General features: G+C 41.9%; 1 protein-coding gene across 1 annotated transcript in view; it reads right to left on the bottom strand.

Moving 5' to 3' along the window:
- Nucleotides 1-4109: 4109 nt before the first annotated feature.
- Nucleotides 4110-13424, bottom strand: part of LOC143332898 (unconventional myosin-XVIIIa-like) — a 57261-nt gene continuing 47946 nt past the window's right edge. The window contains exons 36-41 of the mRNA XM_076750735.1: nt 12464-12601; nt 11796-11981; nt 11565-11704; nt 10842-10886; nt 6140-6262; nt 4110-5593 (exon numbers count right to left, since the gene is read on the bottom strand). Coding sequence (XP_076606850.1) covers nt 4210-5593; nt 6140-6262; nt 10842-10886; nt 11565-11704; nt 11796-11981; nt 12464-12601 — 2016 coding nt within the window. The 3' untranslated portion in view covers nt 4110-4209. The remainder of the gene's footprint in view (nt 5594-6139; nt 6263-10841; nt 10887-11564; nt 11705-11795; nt 11982-12463; nt 12602-13424) is intronic.

The raw sequence follows: 13424 nt of genomic DNA, 5'->3' as shown, positions 1-13424 counted from the left end.
AATCATCTACTGATATTACTATTATTCTGTAAGGCCAAAAAATAGAAATAATCAGCAAGTTTTATGTGTCTGGACAGCAACAAATCACATGAAGGGAGACTGGCTTTAATTTAAGGGTATTTCTGGCAGTATTCTATGAGGTAATAGAGAGTAAACAGGAGGGTAATGGTGTACAAATAAACAAGAGTCCGACATGAAAAACCAACCACAGTATGAGCTTGAGTGCTGCTCATTTGTGGCCATGGACAAGTAACTTCTAATAGTCCCAATCCCAGATATTCTCACTTGTAAAAAATCACCAGTTTAATGAACATAGTATTTGGCACTTTATGTTGCAGGATGTAATCATTTTACTGCTTAAACCAATGTGGCCAAAAATACCTCAGTTCAAGACAATCTGCACTGTGCACCTGTAACATATAATAACATATTTGACATTGAAACTTGGAAATGGACGTCATTATACCGGAAAATTATTCTGCAGGATTTAACATTAAAAGGAGCTTTAATTTACTGTATATAGTAGAAATCCAGTGTTTGCGCATCTTAAAAAAACACCATATATCTTTGCATCTGCACGGTCTCAAAAGCTCTATGGAAAGCTTTTTTTATCATAGCAAAAAAAAAAAAAAATACATTCCCTTCAAACATCATGACAATATGACACTAGTGGACAAAAGCATGTCTGAGCCTCAAAAGAGCCAAACCAGAAGCATTCAGGCATGCACTCCACCAAAAGATAAGAATAAATAAGGAATCTGACACAAACCTTATCTTAATAAAACACTTCTCTCACAAGCTTTAAAAAATCTTACTTCATCTGAATATCATGTTCACGTAAAGGCTTTGATTCCACATATAATATCATATATCTATGTATATTTACACATTTAGATGAGACTTTGCTTTAAATCCATTTCTCAGCATTTCAAATACATCTAACGCCTCGGTTCAAACGCAAACTGATTTTCCAAAACGATTTCACTTTCATGTCGGCAGTCATGACCTAGCGTCGCTTTGTTCAAACGATGGATATCTCAGCTTGAAACAAGACTCACATGTAAACTTACAGCAAGATAATTAATTGAAAATGGGTTAATTCCTCCCACTGCACTCGTCCATATTAATGGGAAAGAGATAAGAACAGTCTTAATAGTTGGTCAGACCTTCTTGGAGGAGTGAAGCCAGAGCGGGCTTATCTAAATCCTCTCGGCAGAGCTATCTGAATAGTGAGAGGAGAGTGCAGAGGAGTGCTTAAATTTGCCTGAAAAGCAGCTCTTATAAATAAAGTAGCAGCAGGAAGTTTTTCTGATAGCACTCAACTTCACTGGTCTGTATTGACTAACTTATTCAATATGTATAAAAAAAACAGGTATCAACCATGGAAGCAACATCACCTCATAATGTGAATGAGTGTGCCATAACAAGTATGATATGACAGAAAGTCCCATGTAAAAACAGTGTTCTTTGTGTGCCTCTTCTCCGTCCTTGCCTGTGGAAGCAGCTGGCCTCTCTTGCTGGCAGAGAAGGGGTGTTAACATTGTGGGGGAAGAACTGTGTTGTGAATTGTGTCCTTCCTGGGTGTTTGATGTCACAGAAAGCACGAGGTGACCTGAGTTTGGGTTACGATGCGCTCTCTGCTAACGTGCCTTCGCTGTCGCTCTGCCTCAGCAACTGCCTGCTGCAGTCTCTGTCCGCCTCATCCTCTTCATCAGATCTGCCAAGACCCAGGTGTCTATGGCACGCAGGAGGGCTATAGGGGTCAACACACATACAGACACACCATTATATCATTGCTTGGCTACTTACAGCAGAAACAAACCTGAGAGGTTTAGAGAAGAAAAAAGGTTGTAAAAATACGGCGTGGGAAACTATGAGCAATTTAGGCTGCAGGATTACACTCTCCCCCAGGCAGTAAACAACGCATCCCCCGAGGTGTGTATAGCATATGTGCACATTGTTATCATGCTTGCTAACTCATTTTTATTTCTAATTAGTATATAGAAAACATGCATCACAAATGATCCATGGTCATGTGTTACCGGGCTTAACACACAAAATTCAATATTTCTTGTCTTTTAACAACATAACACCCGACAGAAAGGTCACAAATATTTACACTTCCCATACATGAGCGCTGTGACTGTGGCACAATGTGTACAGATTAGCAGATAGTATGTGCAGTTAGTAAGGTAAACGTCAAAGGTCAGATTGCTCGAGGGATTAATTCAGCCCTGATGAGTTCGATAACTCCTAACTCAGGTAAGAAGAATGCTGTGTTCTGTGTTCTACCGTCCCTCTACCCACCACCACACTCATTAAAGGTAATTTAAACCCACGGCTTCACATCTTTAGATTATGTTGTCATGACAACACGTGGCCTGACAATCACTCCTCGCATTCCTTAAATGGTAACTTATTTGACTGCAGAGATGTCATACATCCAGACCTCAATGCAGACCTTGAGGACAACAAGCAAAAAACACTTCCACACAAAGCCACCCACATATAAAGTAGCAACTGCAACTGTTTTCAGGCAATTTACAACTATCTGCAACCTACAACAGCACCAATGCATTTTGAAGTATCGTATCTTTGAACAAGGTTTTGTCTGCATTCGAGCCTTGTCACACAAGCTGCCGCATGTCATCCTTTTTGAAGGTCATGATAGCGCCCTACTACTGTTAACACTTAGTCGTATGAGCTGAAGACCAACTTGCATTGCATTTTACTGTATTAGGTTATTTGAGTAACCCTGCTTCTCTGAGTAGCATGACACATCACATAGTGAGACATCAAAACAAGGGCTATGAATGAGAACTGAAATGTCCTAATACTCAATAACAGGCATGTTTATCTGCAGTGAAAGTGACACTTCATTTAAAGGAAGCATTTTCACCAATTTGGGTGTTAAGCTGTTGTTGGTCTTGGCAAACTGGTAGCTTGGAAGCTCTGTAGTGGTGTTAAAGATGAAATTTCAAACACTCAAAAGCAACAGTGACTCCAAACTAAAACACTATTTTGAGCTGTAAACTGTCACTGATTTAATGAAAGAGGCAAACATGTTCAATGACAACTGAACCAAAATTTTAAAAAAAAAGAAAAAAAGAAAAAGAAAATCACTCGAGCCCATTGCTTGCGTTTTCTTAAATCACACAGGCAGAGATGCTCAAACTGTCACCACAGTTACTCTTAAAATGAGCAGGCTTTTGAAACTCAGAGCTAATCGTAGCGTTTTAATTATGATGCAAAGTATTCACATCAAATAATATCAGCAGTCATGTCACTCCTCTTAATACTCTCTTCACTTAACATGTTAAAGCAAAAATTGGCGCAATTTTGTTTTTGTCTAATTGCCAACATCTGCTTGTGCCGGAAGAACAGCCACAGCCAGACGCCCCTCTCTCAACACTATGTACTTATAACAGCATCAAGCACAACATTAGGAGAAACACTCACATTTGCAGATGTGCGATCCATCTTTGCAAAATGGAAACAGGAAAGTAACTGCTTTACAAACCTAGCATGCCTGATGACAAGTATTTCATTGCACGGCTTCTGATGGCACGAATAAACGTTAAAGCAACAAAGACAAAAGAAGTTCTTCAGTGAATTTCAATGATGGATCACAGCCTACTTCTTGGTAAAACGTATCCATGGCATTTAGAAATAAAACTGAAGCGACTGGAGTATGTCAGTAATGCAAACCAGAGGTATAAGTACGGCACACCGCAGTAAATTGGTGATCTTTTTAAATGATGGAAGACTTGTTGGCAGGAGCAAAGGAAAAAACTCTGGTGGCATGCACTAATTGGCCAATGTGACTTTTGAACAATGTAGGCAGGGCTTCTAGTGCAATACAAGTCAACATTAGTGTATCACAAGGACTATTCACAGAGTCAGAATGAATTGAAAACATTCACATATACGGAGGCCCTGAAAGGCATTCTGAAAAAAAAAACTGCCGGCATGACTGCCAAAAAAAAAGTTTATCTCCTCCGTAGCACATAATATCTCATACAGAGGAGATAAACTGGTTTTGGCTGACATTACCTGATATACTTTATTTTTTCACCTTCCCTTTCAGGGCTTCCGTACTTGTAGCAAACTTAGTTAGCACATTAAAGATTCATTAGTCTCAATCTCAATCTCAGTCAAGCCAGGCTCCGGGGTTATTATCACACCAAGCATCACCTTCAACTGTTGCTATCAGTCACTGTCAGGTCTGTAGAGGTATTTCATCACTAAGTTATCCATCTTCTTCTGCTTCTTCTTGGTTTCTTTCTTGCTAGATGACCCATGACCTGCAGGCTCCTTCTCATCATCATCAGATGTTTTTTTCGGGCCCCTTTTAACACTGCTGGAGCTGCGGTAGGAGATGGTGGAGTCGGAGGAAGACGACTCAGATGACTTCGAGGAAGAGGAGGACTCTTCTGACTCACTTTCCTTCTTCCTAGATCTCTTCTTGGACTTCTTGCCCTTCTTCCCTCTCTTTCTACTGTGATTATCGTCTGAGGAGGAGTCATCAGACAGAGAGACTTTACCTTTTTTACCTTTAAGACTGCGCGAGCTGCTGGTACTCAGGGTGCTGGATGGACGATTGCCGTTGTCCAGAGCAGAGCCGGATGCAGATCGAAGCAGGCTGGATGTGCTGCAGCCAGGCTTCCTGCTGTCCTCGCTTCCTGGCCCCTTTTTCTCATCCTCCTCCTCACCACTAGACTCATCAAGTTTGCTGCGCTTGAACTTAATGGGTTTGAAGCTCAGCACCTCATTGATCGCAGCCTCCAAGTCAGGGTCCAAGTAATTGCGGTGGGAGACTGTCTTAATGTCAGACGAATCTGGCAGATTGCTGTCTGAGGAGCGTGGTTGGGCTGGGGTAGAAAAGCTGCGACTGAAGGAACGGGGACTGTAAGATGAAGTTCCCCCTTCACTAAAAGCTACACTCTGGCCATCATCGTCATCATCATGATCATCTCCATGTAGGCCGAATTCACTGAGGCCACAGCTACGGGCAAGGGACAGGCGTGAGCTGCTGCGTCTGTCGTCTTTCCAAGAGGCACTGCGATGCAATGATCGCGGGCTGGAGCGGCTCACGCTGCTGATGGTCGATTTATTGTCGTCATCCATGTCCAACATGCCCCGCCTGGTAGACATCCTGCTAGGGGCCACAGAGGACACCATGGAGTCTTTATCAAATTCAGGACTGCTGCGGGAGGTCCAGCGGGACTCAAAACCCTTCCTGGCTCTGCTGGTGGCTTCAGAATAGGCCAGGGAGATGATGGAGCCTTTGTCGTCTAAGTCTTCCTGTGCCTGGCTCTTCTTCCAATCCTCCTGGAGGTCTCCAGACTTAGACTTGGCTTTGCGAATGGAGGTGTGATCTGGTGTGTCAGGCTGCTCTTTGAGAGTGCTAAACAAGGAGCTCTCATCACCTCTCCCCCCTATGGAGTCCTTTAGGTTGGAACGCTTCCTGTAGCTCAGCGAGCTCATGACAGACACTGATCTGTTCTGCTCAAACTCTTTCCCATCTTTACTTCCATCATTCGTCTTCTCCTTACCTTCTTTCACCTCTTTGGCATCTGCATTTGCTGCATATCTAAAGGGTTACGTAATAAAATCAAAACCAGGGATAACCAACAGAACACATCAAGCCCATCAACCTATAACTGATGTGGTAACTGAGATTCTGGATTTTGGTACTTTGACACATATCTCTGATTTCGGACAGTTACAGAATAAATCTGTCATTTTCATTTTATCCTTCAGGGAACATATACAATACAATACCTCTGGCTACTGATGATATGTACAGTATACACAGTAGAAAGTGAGGCAATCAGCCAGAGAGAAGATCTATCTAACTGTGGCAGAGGCGTCATTTAGCAGGCGTGCCAACTGGCCATGGGCCACTTCAATAAATTTGACAGCAGCCGCTTCCCCATTCCGCCTGCTGTCATTAGACAGATTACTGGGAGAGAGAGAGATGACACCTAATCACATGAAATACCCATCCTTCTGTTACAACCTGCCCCAGGTAATGTTGGGCCTTTTCAAGGCTGGGAATGTGGGTAGTTTTATCACGACGTTACCACAGGGATGTACATGGTTATCTGTCATGATGCAAAAGGATGTGAGCACTAACCTGGTGCTCTTCAGACTTCCTTCATCTGACAGCGTCTTGGTGGAGGCTTTGTTCTTAGAAAGCCAAGACTTAACTCCATCCACACGGTCCTCCACCTCTGAATCTGTTTCAGTCTCATCCCCACTGTGAAGACACAAAATCAGCTCAAGTTTGTGCAGAGAAACCCAGACTCCAACATAATACCGCAAAAATATTCATCAAGAAGTCATTTTTGCATCTCTAAGTGCAAAAGTCTTTCAACCAAGTGAGATAATCAGTCTGTATACAAATCAACTTCTTTTTAGCAGTTTTCCTTAATCCTCACTCAGCTTGTTGATATTTTTAAAGTAAACTGCCTTGTGGGAGAATTCAGGATCAATTTAGAGATTCTCCGGCAAGAAATTCTACTAAATGACTCGTTATGTGAATATTTTATGCAGTATAATATCACAGGAATTACATAGGCAAGATAATGGTTAGTTTTCACAAATCAGAAGCGTTTTGTTAGTAATTTCACAGTTGCATTCATTCTCTTATAATAACAGGGGTCAGTATGATGCAAGGCAATCCAGACAGCTTCCAGGTGAGCACGTGTCAATCAATCATATCAACACAGTGAAAGATGTTTTCTCGACAGAATGTTGAGCAGACGCAGACGAGGGAAACAAATGCATTATGTAGGCAGAATGTAGATGAAGCTGTTGGAGGCATATAATTAACTTGTTTGGCTGGTTCTGGGCTGCTAGCATCTGTGTGGCATGTCACCTGCTCCTGGTGATTGTTATTGGAGTCGAGCCACTAGACAGCCCCAACAGGCCCTACGCTTGACATAACAATCAATATACAGAGACCTGTGGATCCCAATAAAAAAGCTCGGCAGATCCCACCTGGATGAGGTCAATCCTTATTCATTCAATTCATGGTGAATTTTTCGAATGATGCATCCCATTGTCCTACAAGGTTAATGTGATAGGAAATGGCGAGGGAGAGGAGAGCAGAGTGGCATGACCTCTAAGTCAATACTGCCATCACGGTTAAAATGTGTTTGGGAAATGCAATACATGAGAAATTCTCCACTTGTTTTGAGTCCAACGTCAGCGCTAGATACCACTGTCCTCTTTGGCTGCATGATGTGTGAAAATGAATTTTCACATTTCACAGAGACAGTTCTAAAATTGCACAGAGATGCATATGTTCTGAAGGCCCACACTACATTTGACTTGCGTTGCTATGGTGAGCTCTGTCAGAGGAAATTACATTTTCCATTATATAGTTTTTGGTTTCACAGCGGGACAATGTTCTGTATATTAAGCACAATGTAGCAGCTGCACTGATGTCAGGGTTGTTGTAGAGGAGCTGGCAATTTTCAGTTCCTGGTGATTCACAACAACCTTTGGGTTTCATCTTAACTATTATTTATAGCCATACTCACCCATGAACCTCGAATATTTGCCATGTTTATCGCTGAGGTGTAGATATATTTTATCTGGTGTCTACAGACAGCTGACTATTGGAACATGTTCCAAAACGTCACAAAAAAATGCTTCTGAGGAGCAAACACAATATTCAAAGAGGTGTGAGATGACAGCCAGACTGCTGAGCTCTGTCATTTGTCCACACAACACATATCCATCGATGCAGTGTTCCATTTCCTTTGTCATCAAGCTTTGTGTCACGCGTGTCGTCATGTTTCCTCAGAGTACAAAGTGTCTGTGTGGCGGTGCTGGTAGTGTGTGAGTATTGTGGAGAGCGTGAGCACAGAACGAAAAGCCTCTGATTCTTAGACTGAATGGTTTTCAGGCTTTCAAGTTTTCTAAGAGCATTAACATATTTAACTTTCTCATCATCAACCTTACAGCCAGGCTTTCTGGGGGGCGGGGGGCGGGGGGCGGTAATGATGATCTCAGAGAGAATGAATGGCCTGATTATATTATTTTCCATTGGAAGAACCTGTTCATTTCATACTTCTGAGAGGTGCTTCATGAGGCAGCATGCGAAAATTGTGAGTGCAAGTTCAGCTATTAGATGTCCTCCCTTTATTTTCCACTCGCTCTCTACTGCATGCTAAATACAGCGGATAGAAGCCCACCAAAAAAGATAATGGGTTCATTTATACTAGAAAGTTGATTACACGTGCTGCCCATTTGTCATCGCTGTGATACTTTGACTCTTTAACATGATATATTACACAACAAAATACTGAAACCAGCCCACAGCAAAATTATCTCCCTCTTCCCACTCTCTCTCTAACACACAAACACACACACGCACACACAAACGTGAAATAGAAGGTGGCTTGCAATTGAGTGCTGTGCAAATGGTGTCACAAACGATTTGTCCTTGGCCCCGCACTAGTAGCTAACCAGTCCTGAGGCTCATAGATACAAACAAGCCCCAAGAATTTAGAAGTGAACGTTAATAGCTTCTGACAATTGGCCTACACTGGTTGTAAATCTTTGTCACAAATGCTTACACTCAGCATCAAATCTCGTATGGCTTGGTTCTATCAGTTTAGCACTCGTGGTATCTTCTAATTATACTATATTGACAAAAAAGAGCAAGAGGCACCTACTTGCGTTTTTATATTAAAAAAAAAAGTGAACACTACACACTCTGTGATGCACAGTAATTCAATTCATATTCAAGGATGATTTGCATCGTGTACTGGAGATGAAGAAAATGCTATTTTTCAGTCAGTCCATACTGAGGCAAGCATTTATATAGTTTGAAATACACAGCCCTATATTATATTATATGTAACCCCTATTCCTAAGAGCCTGCTGCAATATGTATGGGAAGCCCAGTAATTTAACCTGTATCATTTCCTCCTACAATAATAACCCACCTACTGTAACCTCTGTTGTCAAGCACCGAGAACAAAAATATTGAATAGCAATGTAAATCATCTGGAAAATCCACTTCATAATTAGAAAAAAAATCACCCCATCCATTACTGTTCATCAGTGCTGCTAATGCAATGATGTCAAAGGAGGGAAAATGCAATTAAGTAAACATGGAAAATCACTGCTCTCTTCCTTGAGTCGCACAAAAAGAAAGGCAGAGCACTGATACACACGAGTGGCCTGATGAAAAATGGATAACAAAAAGCAAAGTGATAAAGACCGTGACACCATGTCTCTTTGAAGAAGCAATCACAGGTTAAAGCGGGAAATTATGGACGGGTATATCGGCTACAAACTGAGGACTACATTTCTTTCATGCGCTCTGATGAAGGTTTAAATTATTTAACATGCCACAAAAACTCCTTTCACTGCATTAATGCTGGAAGAAAATGGGATTCAGTCAGTCAAAAGAAAATATTTAAAATTCACAATCAATGACTGGCCCCTTTAAAAGCAAGACAAGGTGAACATTTGTATTCAAAGTTAAATGTTTCGCAGCACTACGTAATGAGATGGGATTAGTGGAGTATTTGCATGCGTGGAAATCATCAGCTGAGCTTTGGGTGAAAACATTTCATTAGCACACTGTGCCGTCACCGTCCACTTACTGACTGTGCAGCAATCATTTCACAGTCACAAGCATCGCTCACACCGTCGTGCTTAAGATCCTCCAGAGCGCACGAAACTTACTCCCACCATGCTGTTTGTGTAAAGGGCACAATGCAGATCATCTCTCATATCATACATAAATATCACTGACAATACAGACAAGCTACAGATTTGTGCTAAATCATTTACTCCAAGGAGGGACATATGCCTTCACTTGTGTCTAGAAAGTCCTTTTTAGCTTGTTTCCAGGGTGTACTGCCATGATTTTAACCTTGGGAGTCATTCACAGATAAATCTCAGTTCCAATTGTCAAAGAATAGATAGTGGAAGTAATACTAAGACAAAAAGATGAAAACAGTCAGTAAATGAAATCAAAGCCATCCTAATTTAAGAGGTTTCTTCCAAAGTTTCCAACATTTAACATCCCTTGCATATTATATTTGTCATTTCGCATGGACGTATCATGAAATGAAGACAATCTGCAGTGTATTCCCCATACAGACTCAGCAAGATAAGGACTTGTTGCATGTGCTTTGGAAAAGCCACAGAGGAACAGAAGACGGGTAACAATCAGCGGAGTTCAGTGCAGAGCAGCTTTAAGCCTTGATCCAAACAAACGCATGATGTCGTCTGATGATGCTGCAAATTTAGAAAAAGGATGGTGTCTGGTGCAAATATACTCATGGAGACAACGATGCAGTATTACCGCAGGTCTGTAACACTTTGCTGTTTTTCATTTGGGTCTCATTTTGCAAAGCAGTGAGACTGGCTTAAACGAGAGTGCTGGTGTCATTTAGAGTAGTAGTGTATTTAACAGTCTAGTTTACATTTCCTCCAACATTCTACAAAGTATCCTGTGTGCCAAAAGATATTTTCAATAACTTCTTGTTGCTCTGAAAGTAGAAAACAAGCCGTGAAAATCTGCAACAAGGACGAACATGTGCAGACACCTGCAGATGTCTTGGCACAAAATAAAATGAAGCTAAATGAAACACCGGGGCCCTCCTTTAAGCATAGCTTTCATCAGAGGAGTGCACACAGCTTTCCATTCTATTTAAAAATCACTTTCCTCACAGTGTTGGTGCACAACACAAACTGAAAGGAGAGGGAATACTGCATGATTCTCTCTTGTGGTTAAAATCGGTGAGAAAAAAAACAAACTTGAAAACAGCCATAATGACAGAAACAAAGGATGCATTTTCCATTCTCACGTTTTGTTCTTTCTTTTTTGATATTTTGTCACCATGTCTTGCAAACTGCCAGAAGTGTGGAACACACCAAAAGGGGAGCGGGGAAGAAAGAGAAACAGAGAAGGTGAGATACACAAACAGCAGTGCGAAGAGAGGACAAAATAAGATAACAGCAAATAAATAGTTTTACACTGACATACATACACATGAAACAACTATCCATTGTAAAGCAGTGACTCGGTAAATCAACTCATACTGGCCTTCCTTCTCAAACAGAGCTGGTGTGTGTAATGCCTTCCTTTTTAGAGGTCTGTATTGTTGCAGTCCATGTTTACCTCAGTGGGCTCAGAGCTAACATAACCCTCAACCCCTCTGCAAAGAGGGAAGGAGTAACCAAACAGGGCAAACCATCACGGAGACAAAAGATCAGAAGCGGTGAGCCGAATTAAACCAAGTGAGACATATTTGGAGAACAAAGTGTAGTATGACTCGCAGAGTACAAAAGATGTACTCTGGAGGAAGATGTGGAAGACACAGTATGAAAAGGTACAAGCTGTGATTGACAGGCTACTAAAAAAATCAGCAGTTCTCATTTGGTAAGTTTCTTGCAGCTTACAAAGACAACTTGCGCTGGCGCTCGGGCCTCTAGCTACAGTACGGTATCCCCTGATGTACCAAGCGCACGTTTTAGTCAAGCAAAGTTAACTGTATAATCATTTGTCGAAGATTAAAGCTGCACTGTACCTGTTGATTAAGTCGTCATTGTCATCGCTCTCCATCTCGTCCTCTATGGCAGCCTGCAGGTCACCTATCCGCTTGAAGGCCAGCTTAAGGTCCACTTGCAAGCTCTGATTGGCCGCCTCTAAGCTCTCAATGTCCATTTCCTGGTGAATGGATCACAGCACAGAAGAAGCACGATTACCTCCTCCAGTGTGAACTCCAGGGAATCAAGTTCCCCAGCATCCAAAGCCTTACCAATTCGTGCTTCTTGCGGCTCGCCTCAGCCTCTTTCTTGGACAACTCCCCCATTTCTTCTTTCATGTCCCTCATCTGCCTCTGCATTCGCTTGTTCTGATCCTTCTCCCTGTTTTCTGCAGCAATGTGTTGGTTTCTCTCCTCTGTCATCTTTTCGAGGTTCTCCTTCAGACGACCCACCAGGCTCTGGGGAGGATTTGAGGGGGAAATAACAAAGGTCACATGTGGATAAATGAAGAACTCTGACGATAAAATGATCTCATTTGTTCTGTATTCACCCTTAAATGTTTTGTCCCTAGCCCACCATGGTCTCTGTTTGCTTTAAACACTGATGACCATTCAAATTTGAGCTGTCAGTTGAGATTTCCTCTCAATTTACATTCATTTTTTGTAAGCATATTATGACAAGGTGACTGAGTTTCAATGGATTTATCTCATGTCCCGAGGATAGACTGTAGATATACTGCAACACATGAAAATAAATGTATTCCCCGATGGACGCCTTTCCTAACCAGCACCTCAAAGACACGGAGCTACGTAAAGGACATCACACTCTCCATTTATATCATCTCTACCGCATGATAAATAGAAAATGAAATGTGAAATCTGCAATTATAGGTCCACAAAGCATGTCTTTTACATTTGGGAGACACAGAGGATTATCTCACCTCCAAGCGTTTGATCTGTGTCCTCTCATACTCCAGCTTGGTCTCCAGCTCACGGATCTTGGCCTCCTGGCGGCACACAAGGGACTTTTCCACCATGGATTGTTCTTGGAACTCTAGCTGGCTCTGCAGTGAATGAAGCTGGAGGAGGGACACACATAAATGCGCATAAACACACATAGTACCACTCCTTAAAGAGCAGGGCACCTCCCTTTTTAACACTGCTTTTCCTCTGACATGAGGAATGACACTTCAGAGGAGGCACTGGTGTTACGTGTGTGTATTAAAACTAAATTGATGTTCACTTTTTTTGCCATTTTTGTGCAAATTTAATCCATCTTGGGACATGTAAACATTGTGCACTGTGCAGCTCATATTCTGAATAATGAGCTCTAGATAAGCCCCCAATCTACCACAAATGGCCAAAAGAAGAGCTTGTGGTTCATGCTGAGTAACACCGAGTGACAGTAATTTCACAGGCTTTGGGAGAGAGCCGAGCTTCATGCAAAGCACGTTTGTTCCATCTCAATCGTTTTCTCATGACTGATAAAAGGAAGAAAGATACGTCACAACAAAACCGGCCCAAAGGGCAGCATGGCACCTAATGAGGGACTTTGCATCTGAGACAAGGAGGATTTGGAGTCCTCCTTTGATATTACTAAAGAAGCCAGACTTCCCTCCTACTGCGAATGAGATAACCACTTCAAGGTCAGATGCTTTTGATGGCTATCACTGTGTTCTCTGGCAGGTTTTAACAATGCCTTACAGCCTGCTGTGTGTCTCTAGTGTTGCCAAAAATATTTTGATGGGTGGGCCTTGCATATATTGAGTGGACCAAAGATTTGGCACGGGTATAGCTTAATCTAATAAGAAACAGGGTCTACTGTTAAAGGGTAGCAAGGGCTCCATTCTGTCTTTTAGTGAAATTATATTTGAAACACATTCTGTTAAAGGCAGATGGTTT

This window comes from Chaetodon auriga, chromosome 15, assembly GCF_051107435.1.
Source record: "Chaetodon auriga isolate fChaAug3 chromosome 15, fChaAug3.hap1, whole genome shotgun sequence".
NCBI classification, from domain to species: Eukaryota; Metazoa; Chordata; class Actinopteri; order Chaetodontiformes; family Chaetodontidae; genus Chaetodon; species Chaetodon auriga.
Note: the sequence above shows the minus strand (reverse complement) of the source record. Positions and strands in the feature narration are given on the sequence as shown.